At 47.2% G+C, this 13,718-nt stretch overlaps 1 protein-coding gene across 4 annotated transcripts in view; it reads right to left on the bottom strand.

Annotated features, from left to right (window-relative positions):
* The window catches only part of DIAPH2 (diaphanous related formin 2), an 874,039-nt gene that overhangs the window by 209,337 nt on the left and 650,984 nt on the right, over positions 1-13,718 (bottom strand). For all 4 annotated transcript variants that reach the window (XM_034781186.1, XM_034781187.1, XM_034781188.1 and 1 more), the window contains one exon: positions 12,701-12,865. In XM_034781186.1, coding sequence (XP_034637077.1) covers positions 12,701-12,865 — 165 coding nt within the window. The remainder of the gene's footprint in view (positions 1-12,700; positions 12,866-13,718) is intronic.

Below are 13,718 nucleotides of genomic sequence, written 5' to 3'. Positions count from 1 at the left end.
CTTTTAAGCAGCAGTTGTCTGACACTGATGACATCAGAGTGCTGTGTACAGTTTCGACCCTGACTGTTCTTATAACAACTTGAATAATGGAGAGGAGATGACAACAAGCTTGGAGAGGTTACAAGCACTTTGGAGGACAAGATTACAATTCAAAATGATCTTGATAAATTGGAGAATTGGTCAGAAATCAAGAAGATGAAATTCAATAAAGGCCATTGCCAAACCACTGCATTTAGGAAGGACAAATCAAATGCACAACTACAAAATGGGGAATAACTGCCTAGGCAGCAGTCCGGCAGAAAAGGATCCTGGTATTATAATGGATTACAAATTAAATGTAAGTCAACAACATTATGCTGTTGCAAAAAAGAGCAAATGTCATTCTGGGATGTATTAACAGGAGTGTTGCATGTAAGGAATGAGAAAGGACAGTTACCTATTCCGTAACTGGCGTTCTTCGAGATGTGTGCTCCTGTCTATTCCACAGTAGGTGTGCGTGCTTGCTTGCCACGTGCACCAGTGCCGGAAGTTTTTCCCTTAGCAGTACCTGTACTGGGGGAGCACCACAGCAACCCCTGGAGTGGTGCCTGTATATCGCGCTATAAGGGGAGCCGCGGGCTCCCTCCACCCTCAGTTCCTTCTTGCCGGACAACTCCGACAGAGGGGAAGGAGGGCGGGGTGTGGAATAGACAGGAGCAACACATCTTGAAGAACGCCAGTTACGGAACAGGTAACTGTCCTTTCTTCTTCGAGTGATTGCTCCTGTGTTTTCCACAGTAGGTGATTCCAAGCAATATCTGTTGGAGGTGGGTAGGAGATCATAATGGTTCGGGATGAAGTATTGCCCTGCCAAACCCGGCATCATCCCTAGACTGGGAGATAATCGCGTAATGCGAAGTAAATGTGTGAACTGAGGCCCAAGTGGCCACCCTACAAATGTCCTGGATGGGGACATGGGCGACATAGGCAGCTGACGAGGCCTGAGCCTCGTAGAGTGTGCCCTGACGATCGGTGGCGGGGAAATCCCTGCCAAATCATAGCACGTGCGTATGCACGAGGTGATCCAGCGGGAAAGCCGCTGTGTGGAGATAGGCTGCCCCTTTGCCCGCTTGGCCGAGACAATAAAGAGATGAGAGGATTTCCAGAATGGCTTAGTCCAATCCAGATAAAACACCAACGCCCTACGCACATTGAGCATGTGGAGGTGGCATTCCTCGTTAGAGGAGTGGGGGTTAGGACAGAGCACTAGAAGAAAGATGCTCAGATCCATATGGAAGGCGGAGACCACCTTCGGGAGGAACACTGGGTGTGGGCAGAGCTGGACTTTATCCCTATAGAAAACCATATAGGGGGGTTCTGAGGTTAAGGCCCTGAGCTCTGAGACACATCAGGCCGACGTGATCGCCACGAGGAAGGCCACCTTCCACGAGAGGAGTGACCAGGAACACGTGGCCAGGAGTTCAAAGAGGGGCCCCATGAGATGGGACAAGACAAGACCAGGTTGAGGTCCCATGGGGGCGAACAGAAACAAACGGTCAAGACCCTTCAGAAACCGGGAGGTCATCGAGTGGGAGAAGACAGAGAGGCCTTGCACTGGCAGGTGAAAAGCCGATATGGCCGCTAGGTGCACCCTGACTGAGGCAGGTGTCAGTCCCTGGGCCCTAAGGGATAAGTAGTAGTCCAGGATAAACTGGAGAGGTGCGGCAGAGGGGGAGACTTCCTGCTCACTCGCCCACCTAGTGAACCTGGACCACTTCGCCACGTACGTCCAATGCGTGGACGGCTTCCTGCTTTCCAGGAGGACTCACCTTACCTGCTCCGCCTCATTCAGCCACGGAGCAACCACGCTGTCAGGTGGAGCATGGCCAGATTGGGATGGAGGAGGCGCCCCCCGTCCTGGGAGAGGAGGTCTGGGCGGATCAGTAGCCCCCTTTGGGGGGCCACTCAGAGGTGTAGACAGGGCCCATACCAGTGCTGGCGGGCCCTCGCCGGGGCTATGAGAATGACTTTCGCCTTGTCCATTTTCACCTTCTGAAGGACCTTGGCGATGAGGGGGAACGGGGGAAAGGCATAGAGGAGCTGGCTCGACCAGCTCAGGAGGAATGCGTCAGAGATCGCGCCTTCCCCACCCTTCCCCTGGAGCAGAACAGGGGCCAAAGCCGGTTCTGTCGGGTTGCAAACCGGTCAATCTGGGGCGCTCCCCACTCTTGGAAGAGCCGGTAAGCGACCTCCGAGTGGAGCGACCACTCGTACTGGGGGGAGAAGACCCTGCTGAGGTGGTCTGCTTGCGTATTGCGAATGCCTGGGAGGTGAGCCGCCCTCAGGGAGATATCGTGGGCTATACAGAACTCCCATAGATTCAGGGCTTCCCGGCAGAGGGTTAGGGAGCGAGTCCCGCCTTGCCTGTTGATATAGTACATGGCAGCAGTGTTGTCCGTGAGGACTTGGACCACCCTGCCATAGAGGTGAGTGAGGAAAGCCACGTACATCAATTGTACTGCCCTGAACTCCTTGACATTTATGTGAAGGGACAAGTCCGGGGTTGACCACGTTCCCTGGGTTTGCATGTCCCCTGTGTGGGCTCCCCAGCCGAGGTCCGAAGCATCGGACATCAGGTCTATGGACGGGTTGGCCTCCCTGAAGGGAACCCCTTGCAGCACATTGCTCGGGCAGGACTACCATAGACGGGAACCCAGTATCGGGGACGGAACCGTGAGAACCTTGTCCAGACCATCCCGAGCTTGGGAGAATTGGGAGGCCAGCCATATCTGGAGGGGCCTCATACGGAGTCTGGTATGGCGGACCACATAAGTGCACGCCGCCATGTGCCCTAGAATCCGAAGACATGCCCTCGCCGTGGTCACCGGGAAGGCCGTGACCGAGGCGATGAGATCCCTTAGGGTCTCGAACTTGTCCAGGGGAGAGAGGCCGTGGCCCTGGAGGAGTCCAGCAGGGCCCCAATGAACTCTATGTGCTGAACGGGCACTAATGTTGATTTGGTCTCATTCACGACCAGGCCTAGATTGGTGCATGTCGACAGGAGCAGGTCTACGTGGGACTCCACTTCGAAACGTGACTCCCCCTTGAGGAGCCAGTCATCCAGGTAAGGGAAGATTTGTACCCCCTCCCGCAGAGGTAGGCCGCCACCACGGACATGCATTTCGTGAAAACTCTGGGAGCCGGGGATAGGCCAAAGGGGAGGACTGCAAATTGGTAGTGGTCCGTCCCTACCATGAATCGGAGGAAGCGTCTGTGCCCCTCGAAAATATGGACATGAAAATATGCGTCCTGAAGGTCCAGGGCCGCATACCAGTCCCCCGGGGCCGGGGAGGGGATAATAGAAGCCAGGGACACCATTCGGAACTTGGAACGGGTTAGGAACCTGTTCGGGTCGCGCAGGTCCAGAATGGACCTAAGACCCCCTTTTGTCTTCGGGATCAGGAAGTATCGGGAGTAGAACCGTTTGCCCTGGAACTGAACTGGTACCCTTTCCACTGCCCCAGGTGAAGCAGCCGGTCCCACCTCCTGACGCAGGAGGCGGACGTGGTATGGGTCCCCGGGGCCATCATGGAGGGCGGGTGATTTGGCGGGGGTGAGGTGAACTGCAACACCTAGCCCTTGGAAATGGTACTGAGGACCCACTGGTCCGAAGTTATGCAGGACCACACCCTGAGGAAGGTAGACAATCGGTTGCAGAACACAAACTTTATTAATCAGGGCGTCTCCCTGGAAACAGGCCCGGTGCCCCTCAGCCAATAGACAAAACTGCCTCTTTCCCTGCCTCTTGCCCTTAGAGGGTCCAGGCTGCGGGGCAGAGTGGGACTGCCGCTGAGACCTACACTTCCGGTCTCTGGGTCTTTTGTACAGGGGCTCATAGCTGCTCCTTGCAGGTTGAGCCGCCGGAAGCAATTTGGCCTTGTCCTTAGCCGGGGACGTAGAGGACCAAAATCTGCAAGGTGGTGTGGGAATCCTTCATCCCATGCAGCCTGGCGTCCATCTGGTCTGCAAAGAGCGCCTTGCCATCGAACGGGAGGTCCTGCATCAGAGATTGGGCCTCCGTCGACAGCCCGGACAACAGGAGCCACGATGCCCTGCACATGGCGATCACGGAAGCCATAGAGTGGGCCGCCGAGTCAGCAGCATTGGACGCCGCTTGCAGGGCCGCTTTAGCCACCGCTGACCCCTCTTCCACCAGAGCCTTGAAGTCCTTCCTGTCCCGGTCCGGGAGGAGGAGCTCAAATTTAGGCAGAGACTGCCACAGGTTGAAGTTGTACCTGCTCAGTAAGGCCTGGTGGTTGGCTGGAAACTAGCCGACGAATAAAATTTTCTGCCAAAGGATTCCAGTCTCCTGGCATCTTTGTTTTTGGGGGTGGGCGCGGGCTGGCCCTGACGCTCTCTGTGGTTTACCGATTCCACTATGAGCAAGTTGGGTGCCGGGTGGGAATAAAGATATTCGTGGTCCTTCGCCAGCACAAAGTATTTCCTCTTGGCCTTCTTCGAGATTGGGGCCAAGGAGGCGGGAGTTTGCCACAGCGAGTTCGAAATGTTGGCAATACCTTGGTGCAGAGGCAGGGCCACGTAGCCTTGTGCCGAGGGAGACAGGACATTAAAGAGGGAATCAGACGGACCCTCCATCTCCTCGACTTGCAGCTGGAGGTTGGATGCCATCCACTTTAGCAGGTCCTGGTGTGTCGAAGTCCTCCTGCAGGACCGATGGCGGAGGCGCAGCTATGGTGTCGTCGGGTGCCAGGGAGAGGGCCCGCACGGAGCTGGGCACCTCAGTCGGTGCCAGGGCGTCGAGATCAAGACCAGAGTCCTGGCACAGGTCCGCCGACTCGAGACCTGCTGACTTGTCCCGTGGGTGGCCGGAGGAGGCCGATGGAGCCTGGGACGCTCCGGCGACCGAACGGGCCTCCGTTTGGGCTGGCAGCAATGGCCACGATGCCCACTGGCACCACTGTCCTTGCCACGGGGTCCCCTGCCATTGGGTCGGCTGAGTGCACGATGGCAATGTGTGTCCTGGCGGAATGGCGCGTACCGAGGATGGGTGGACAGGTGCTGAGGCCGAGGTTGCCGAAGAACGCTCGGTGCCCCGGGAGCAGTAACAGTAGTGTCTGTGACGTTGTCTCCCTCGGGACCAGGATCTTGACGTCGAGGAACGGTACCCATGTGACGAACTGCTTCAGTACCCGGGACAGCAACGCGAAGCCCGGTGCCGTGAGGCCGAGGTGCCCCGAAGGGAGCCTCTGGTGTGACGTCTAGTGGAGCAGGAGCTGTCTGTCCCGTCAAGAGTGGCTCCGGTACCCACGTTTCGCAGGTGAGTGTTCCTGGTGCCTATCTCGGTGCCTACACTCGCTGGCAGGTGGCGTAGAGAGTCCCTGCAACTCCTGTCCCGACGGCGGCTCAGATGGCTTGGCTGGTGTCGAGGGTGGCTGGGAGCTGTCAGAAGAGCAGCCACTGCGTGCCGAGCGGTGCGGGGAGCGATCCTCGCAGTGGGAACTGCGGCTGCCCGGAGAGGTCTGGTGGGCACCCAAAGGAGGCTTGCCTCGCGACCTAGAGCCCGTACTCATTTGCGAGCTTGGGACGGGCAGAGACATAATGTCCTTCTCAGCCTGCACCGCCTCCGGCATCGATGGCATCAGAACCAGTGGGGATGCTTGGGCCGATAGTACCGGGCTGTTCCGCTCCACGCGAGTCGGAGCTCTTGAGCCCAGGGGGGACCGAGGCCTTCCCAGTGCAGGACCAGCGCCCCCCTTATCCTTATCGCAGTGTCGTTGCGAGGCCGGGCCCTTCCCTTGCTTTTTGGAGGGAGAGCGGCGCCGACTGGTCGAAGGGGCCTCGCTATGTACTGACAATGCGGTGGCCGGCGCCGAGTCCAATCTGTGTACCGGCGTTGGGGCCAGCGCCGACTCCATCGGGAGAGCTCGAAGTCTAAAGTCTCTCTCCTTCTTGGTCCTTGGCTCGAACGACCTGCAGATCTTGCAACGGTCGCTAATTTGAGTCTCACCCAGGCAGCGAAGACACTCAGCGTGAGGGTTGCTCTTGGGCATAGAACGGCGACAAGAGTTGCACGACTTGAAGCCTGGGGCACGGGCATGCCCCGAGCCCACTCTAACAACTGAAGGACAATCCACAAACAGTACCACTAAGGTCGAGAAGAAGGGCTGCAGCGGAGCTGGAGCACAAAGTTCCGACTACCTTCACTAGTGGCAAGAAGGAACTGAGGGTGGGGGGAGCCCACAGCTCCCCTTATAGTGCAATATACAGGCGCCACTCCAGGGGTCGCCACGGTGCTCCCCCAGTACGGGTACTGCTAAGGGAAAAACTTCCGGCACTGGTGCACGTGGCGAGCACACACACCTACTGTGGAATACACAGGAGCAATCACTCGAAGAACTAATTATTTGCTCGATGTGGCACTAGTGAAGCCTCAGAGGTTATACTATGTCCAGTTTCAGACTCTTTAAAGAGTATGGTGATCAATTGTTCTCCATGCCCACTGAGGGTAGGACAAGAAGAAATCAGCTAGGTTTGTAGCCAGGGAGATTTAGGGTAGATATTAGGAAAAAATCTAACTATAAAAACAGTTAAGAATTAAAACAGGATATCAAAGGAGTGGTGAAATCCCTATCATTACAAGTTTTTAAGAAAAGGTTAGACAAACGCCGGTAAGAGATGGTTTAGGTATTCTTAATCCTGCCTCAGCATGAGGGATGGACTAGATGACCTCGAGGCCCCTACCAGCCATGCATTTCTGTGATTCTTTCTCCTGTGCAGATTGGCTGTTTACTCCAACCCTCTTCCATCCAGTCTCTTCCCCTCAGCCTTGCTCCACCTCTCCTCCATGCTCCTGTCCTTGCCTTCTCTCACTTGCCCTATCCTCCCTCTCTTTTGCAGCCACTCTCTTTCTTTCTCTTTCCATTTAGCTAATTCTCTTCCAATATAATCCTACCAAAGGATTTAAATAACAAGCTCTCCAAGCCCCACATCCCAAAAAAATCATGAAACAAACATGATGTTAGTTAACTATCACTTTTCATTCTGTTTCTGTTACATCCTTTCCTTCCTAATCTTCATCTCTCTTCTCTCTTTAGACTTAGGGCTTGTCTACATAGACATACACAGTTTGAAGCAAATTGGGGTGTAAATCTACCCGGCCTTAGCATGCTGCACACTAAGTGTCCATCTGGACTCTGCTGCCACACACTAACAATTCATAGACTCATAGACTTTAAGGTCAGAAGGGACTATCGTGATCATCTAGTCTGACCTCCTTCACATTGCAGGCCACAGAACCTCACCCACTCACGCCTGTTCTGGATCCCTCACCTCTGGTTGAGTTACTGAAGTCCTCAAATCATGATTTAAAGATTTCAAGTTACAGAGAATCCACCATTTACACTAGTTTAAACCTTCAAGTGACCCGTGACCCATGCTGCAGTTCCTTAGTACACTTCAGTCTACTCCCATTTCAAAGCAGGGTACACTAAGGAGCTGTTAGTGCAAAGCAACAGCATCCAGATGGAAACTTTACCCCAATTTGCTGCGGACTAAATGTCTTTGTAAACAAGCCTTAAAGGATCAGATTTTTACATAGAATTATGCACCTAACTCCCATTAGGTGTCTAATTCCCTAAAAAAATAGTGCACACTGGGGTAAGGATGGTCTATTACTCCATGTTGGTGCAGTGTGTAGCACAAAAGTGTCCCGTTTTTGGTTGGCCTGTAGGTATTGCTTTAGTTTTTATTTATTATTTGTATTAAAGGAAAATCCATAAAACCTGACTTTAACATTCCAATATACTACTGTTGGTTTACACTGGACATTTAATTAAATTATGTAACAGGTGAGGTTTATATTTATGGTAAATTCTAAGGCCAAATACTACCTTAGAAATACTCACAAAGATTTGTGTGCACACACTTGAGGGCAGAATCATGTTTAAAGGGAACATAGTGCATATAGAGCAAGTATAAAATGACTGCCAATGTAAATGATTGAAATAGTCTGCACAATTTTTATTTGACCACTTTTTGTATTCAAGGAGAAACATTTGCAAATGTGTGAATTATACACATGTATATAACGTCAATCAAAGAATTATAGTGAAATTGGGATAAATAAATAAATAAGGTTGTCCAGTGATTAAAAAAATTAACCGCACTGTTAAACAATAATAGACTAAAATGTAAATATTTTTGGATGTTTTTGACATTTTCAAATATATTGATTTCAGTTATACCACAGAATACAAAGTGTACAGTGTTCACTTTATATTTATTTTTGATTACAAGTATTTGCACTGTAAAAAAATAAAAAATCATATTTTTCAATTCACCTAATACAAGTATTGTAGTGCAATCTCTTTATCATGAAAGTTGAACTTACAAATGTAGAATTATATACAAAAATATAACTGCATTCAAAAATGTACAAAAAACTGCCTTAAAAAATAAAGCAGTATAACATTTTAGAGCCTGCAAATCCACTCAGTCCTATTTCTTGTTCAGCCAATCACACAGACAAACAAGTTTGTTTACATTTGCAGGAGATAATGCTGCCCACTTCTTGTTTGCAATGTCACCTGAAAGTGAGAACAGGCGTTCCCATGGCACTGTTGTAGTCGGCATCGCAAGATATTTACATGCCAGATGCACTAAAGATTCATATGTCCCTTCATGCTTCAACCACCATTCCAGGGGACATGCATCCATGTTGATGACCGGTTCTGCTCGATAACAATCCAAAGCACTGCGGAGCGATGCATGTTCATTTCCATCATCTGAGTCAACTGCCACCAGCAGAAGGTTGATTTTCTTTTTTGGTGGTTTGGGTTCCGTAGTTTCCGCATCACAGAGTTGGCATCTGAATAAGATGCCAAGCAGAAGGTTGATTTTCTTTTTTTGGGGGTTCTGTAGTTTCTGCAATGGAGTGTTGCTTTTTTAAGATTTCTGAAAGCATGCTCCACACCTCATCCCTCTCAGATTTTGGAAGGCACTTCAGATTCTTAAATCTTGGGTTGAGTGCTGTAGCTATCTTTAGAAATCTCATATTGGTACATTCTTTGCGTTTTGTGAAATCTGCAGTGAAAGTGTTCTTAAAATTAACAAAATGTGCTGGGTCGTCATCAGACTTCTAGAACATGAAATAGATGGCAAAACAGTGGTAAAACAGAGTAGGAGACATACAATTCTCCCCCAAGGAGTTCAGTCACAAATGTAATTAACACTTTTTCTTTTTAAAATGGCATCATCAGCAAGGAAGCATGTCCTCTGGAATAGTGGCCGAAGCATGAAGGGGTATACGAATGTTTAGCAGATCTGGTATGTAAATACCTTGCAATGCTGGCCACAAAAGTGCCATGCGAATGCCTGTTCTCACTTTCTGACAGCATTATCTTCTGTAAATGTACACAAACATATTTGTCTTAGCGATTGGCTGAACAAGAAATAGGACAGAGTGGATTTGTAGGCTCTGAAGTTTGACATAGTTTTGTTTTTGAGTGTTTGAGTTATGTAACAAAAAAAAATCTACATTTTTAAGTTGCACTTTCAAGACAAAGATTACATTATAGTACTTGTATGAGGCGAATTGAAAAATACTATTTCTTTTATCATTTTTACAGTACAAATATTTGTAAGAAAAATAATATACACTTTGATTTCAATTACAACACAGAATACATATTTCCTATGTGGGTAAGACTACAAAATATCCAAGATGCTGTTGTAAAGTAAGCTAAATCCTGCATTTAGAATCAATGGGAGTTTTGGGTGAGCAGAGAATGCAGGATGTGGCACTAAGGGTGAAATTCAGCCCGCAATCAAGTCAATGGTAGTTTTGTCATTAACTGGAATGAAACAAAGACTTATTTTCAGTTGATATTTTTATCTATTTGCTCTTCATTATTCCCTTTTAAAATGCCTTCCACACAGAAATTATGGCTTTTTAAAAAAATAATAGGTCTTTCCCTCATTTCACACCTTTGTTATGAGCTATGTAGTCTCTCTCTTTCCTTAGATATAAATTTAACTTTTTTTCGCTTGTTCTCAAATGTGTTTACAGTAGTTATAATATAAATACACATATATTGTATTTTAATTATTCATTATTAAATGCAACATTATTAGAAATAGTGTTAAGTTAATGTACACTGGCAAAACTGGAAAAGAAAAATTGTACTGGATAAAATTAACAACTGAACACAAAAGTTTTGCAGTCATTTCTTTTTATAAAGTGCCATACTACTCTGAAAAATGGATGTGTAAAAATGCACCTTTACACTAAATAGATCTGCTTCCTGCACATGGATACATTTACAGATAGATCTGCTGATTTCAGGAACAAAAGTGCCTTTTATTAGTGCTTCTTACTATATTAGCATTTTACACCCAGTGTTGCCAAGATGGAGTGAGCTGGAGGACTCTATTCCATTTATTACCAACATAATCAAATCAGTTACATCCATGCAAAACTACTGAAGAAAATATGTTTCCCACAGGTGTCATGGGGGAGGCAGGAGGATTCATAATTTGAAAAGTGAGATAGCACGAGTGTAACTGAAGGCCAAGTCTGAGGCCTGCTGAGTCTTTATTACTAGAAATGATGACTGAGAAGGAAAGACCCCAGCTCAACTCTATGATCACGGGTGGAGTTTATAGGGGCTATATTTGAGATATCTTTTTTCTTGCAAAATGAACACCTTTGATATGTATATCAGTGAGAAAAACATAGAACTCCAAAATAAGATTCTTACAGAATTACTCTTCAGAGAAGAACCACACTTTATACATGTGGAAGTAGAATTAATGACATTTTCAGCTCCTCCTGGTTTAGTGAAGCTATATAATAGTTTTTTTCTATTTTCAGTTCAGTTTGAAAGGTCACAATTTTTTACATTTTTATCCTTAGCAGAGTTTAGCACAGCTTATTTTAGTTCTCTCTTCTCTCAACTGAAAAAACAAATATCATAATTTTCTTCTTCCCACTAATGGTAGAGTCCCCTCGAAAGCCACATGCTTTTGTAAAACTAACCACTTGGCTTAAAACTTCTGAAGAATAAAAAGACAAACCAATTATAATGTATTTTCCAGAAATTCACTGCTAAGCACTGAAGAGTAAAAAGACATTCTATGTCTAAATATCCAGTAAGTCTGAAGGAAGATTAAGTAGTAGGGTTTAAACAAAATAAAAATGGGATTTCCCACTGTAATGTGACTTCTAGGAAATGCAAGGGCAAATCCACTGAAGTCCTATATACTTTCACCGGAGTTAAATACACACATCTGAGGACAGATTTTGGCCATAATGCTTAATCTTGTTCATCTGAATACAATCTCCAGATCAGCCTACTTTTCCTCTAGCTACTGTATTATTTGGGTAGAATTCAGGGCCGCTCCAGGCACCAGCGTAGCAAGCAGGTTCGGCAGCAATTCGGCAGCGGGGCCGTCACTCCCTCTCGGAGCGAAGGACCTGCCTCCGAATTGCTGCCGTAGAATGAAGTGGCGGTAGAGCTGCCGCCGATTGCGATCACAGCTTTTTTTTTTTTTTTTTTTGCTGCTTGGGGAGGCAAAAATGCTAGAGCTGGCCCTGGTAGCATTACTTATTTCAGGTGCCCAACTTTAAGCTGCCACATTTCAAAATTTTATCATGGGATTTCAGGAAAGATAGATGCACGGATATATCTCATTATACTTGCTGTTGTTCGTGACCAATCTTCATACTGATGTACTAGTGGAAACTTCCTATTATAGCAGCATTGAATAAATGACTTAGGAAAATGAACAATTTTAACTGTATTACAAATAATTAAAATGTGCTGTAGTTAAAGTTTAAAAAAAATTAAGTTTATGTACTAAAGTTATGCTTTAAGAGCAGTTTGCATCCACTATACTGAAAATCCTGATAGTTAATGAATTAAAGCTTGTTTCTGGCAATATGGGTCTATATGGATCTACGTTCTACAGCTGTGTGGTAAATGGCTAAGTAGTATTGATAAGTCAAGGCAATTTGACTATTCCCTGGAGGCACAGTGTGATGTTCTGGTCATCTCTTTTCCCTACCGGATTCCCTACTTACATGTCATTTTGAAAAAACAAAATTATTAAAAAAAAAATACAAGTCAGACACATCGGTTGGCTGGGAATAATAGAATTTAGGTCCCAAAGGAGCTTTGGGGGATTCCATTAATCAGAGATATAAAGCTTATATTGAAGGTTTCTAGCTTTTTGCCTCCTAAACTGCAATATTCTACCAAAAAGCTTAGTCTCTAGATTTCAGAATGATGCAAATGTTGGCATCCCCAGTGACAACCATGCAGGTTTTTTATTTAATATTTTTCAAACATAGACCTGCCTGAGTTTTTTTGTGCATGTGTTAAATGTGCGGTATTTTTTCTCAGTTTGTTTTTTAAACAGGGAAAAGAAAATTTTAATGCATATCTGAATAAGAATCAAATCCAAATGTGGTTTTATAAGAATTATGAACTAACAGGTTGGAACAGAGGCCTGCAAATCAATAGCTCTTGATGAGAAAATAATGTAATCTGTTTCTAAACTGTCAATTAACCTGTCATTCTCTTATATACGATCAAAACACACAGTCTATTATATCAATGAGCACTTGGGGAAAAAACAACACTGAAAAGTTTGAAGCAGAAAACAATAATGTTGTATCATTGTTTTGTCAGTCTTTACTTACCAAGAACATAGTTCGGAAGTTGCTTAGATCACCAAAAAATTCCTCCATAGTTGTTGCTTTGGGATCAAAGGTAAAGTACTCTCCCAAATTCTCATATAACTTTGTCATGTTGTTATGCATGTTGGACAACTTTTCATACTGGTCTTGGGCGCTCTTAGTAAAGCTGTAAGTTTGCGTTAAGGAAGATCATGCAAATATAACCTTCTCAGTGTTAAAACAAACAACAAAATAGCACAAAAATTAAGATTATATTCTCATTTAATCGATATTGCTCTATAATCCAACCTGATATTTACTGATTTTATTGGGGTGGGGGAGAATTATACGTACTCAGGAACATTTCATCACTGGTTTGCAAACTTCCCCTTGTTATGGCCTCTCGTCTGATGGTGAAGATCTTCCTGCTTAGTTACCTGAAAAAAGTAATACTAGACAGTATTAGAGAGAAGTTGAAACAATCCTGCCATAAAGCAATGACTGCTGAGCTAGGGTTACCATTCGTCCGGATTCCCCCGGACATGTCCGGCTTTTTGAGCTAAAAATAGCGTCCAGGGGGAATTTGTAAATGTCCGGACTTCCCCCCCACCCCTGCAGAGCGCGCCCGGCTAACAGGGCAGCCGGCCGGATGGTGCCACTTACATGGGGCTCCGACAGCCAGAGAGAGCCCCTGCTCCTCTCCCCTGCAGCAGAGATCACTCCCTCCATCCCTCCCTGCATTCGCAGATCGCCTCCGGCAGTCTGGAGCTCCTCCCCCGCTCATCCTCCCCTGCTGCCCGGCGTGCCGGGACGAATGGCTCAGGCCATTCCTGAGCAAGTTCACAGAGACATTAGGCAAAGGCCAACAACAAGGGGGCCAGGGCATTGGAGAAGGGGCAGGGACGTTTTGGAGGGGGCAGTCAAGAGATGGGGGGGGTCGGGAGTTCGGGGGGGGCTTTCTGGGGGAGGCGTGGATAAGGTTTTGGGCAGTCAGGGTACAGGTAGGGGGTAGGGTCCTGGGGGGCAGTTAGGGTGTGGGGGG

Source organism: Trachemys scripta, chromosome 9 (genome assembly GCF_013100865.1).
Source record: "Trachemys scripta elegans isolate TJP31775 chromosome 9, CAS_Tse_1.0, whole genome shotgun sequence".
In the NCBI taxonomy this organism is placed as follows: Eukaryota; Metazoa; Chordata; order Testudines; family Emydidae; genus Trachemys; species Trachemys scripta.
This window is presented reverse-complemented; position numbering and strand designations above follow the sequence as displayed.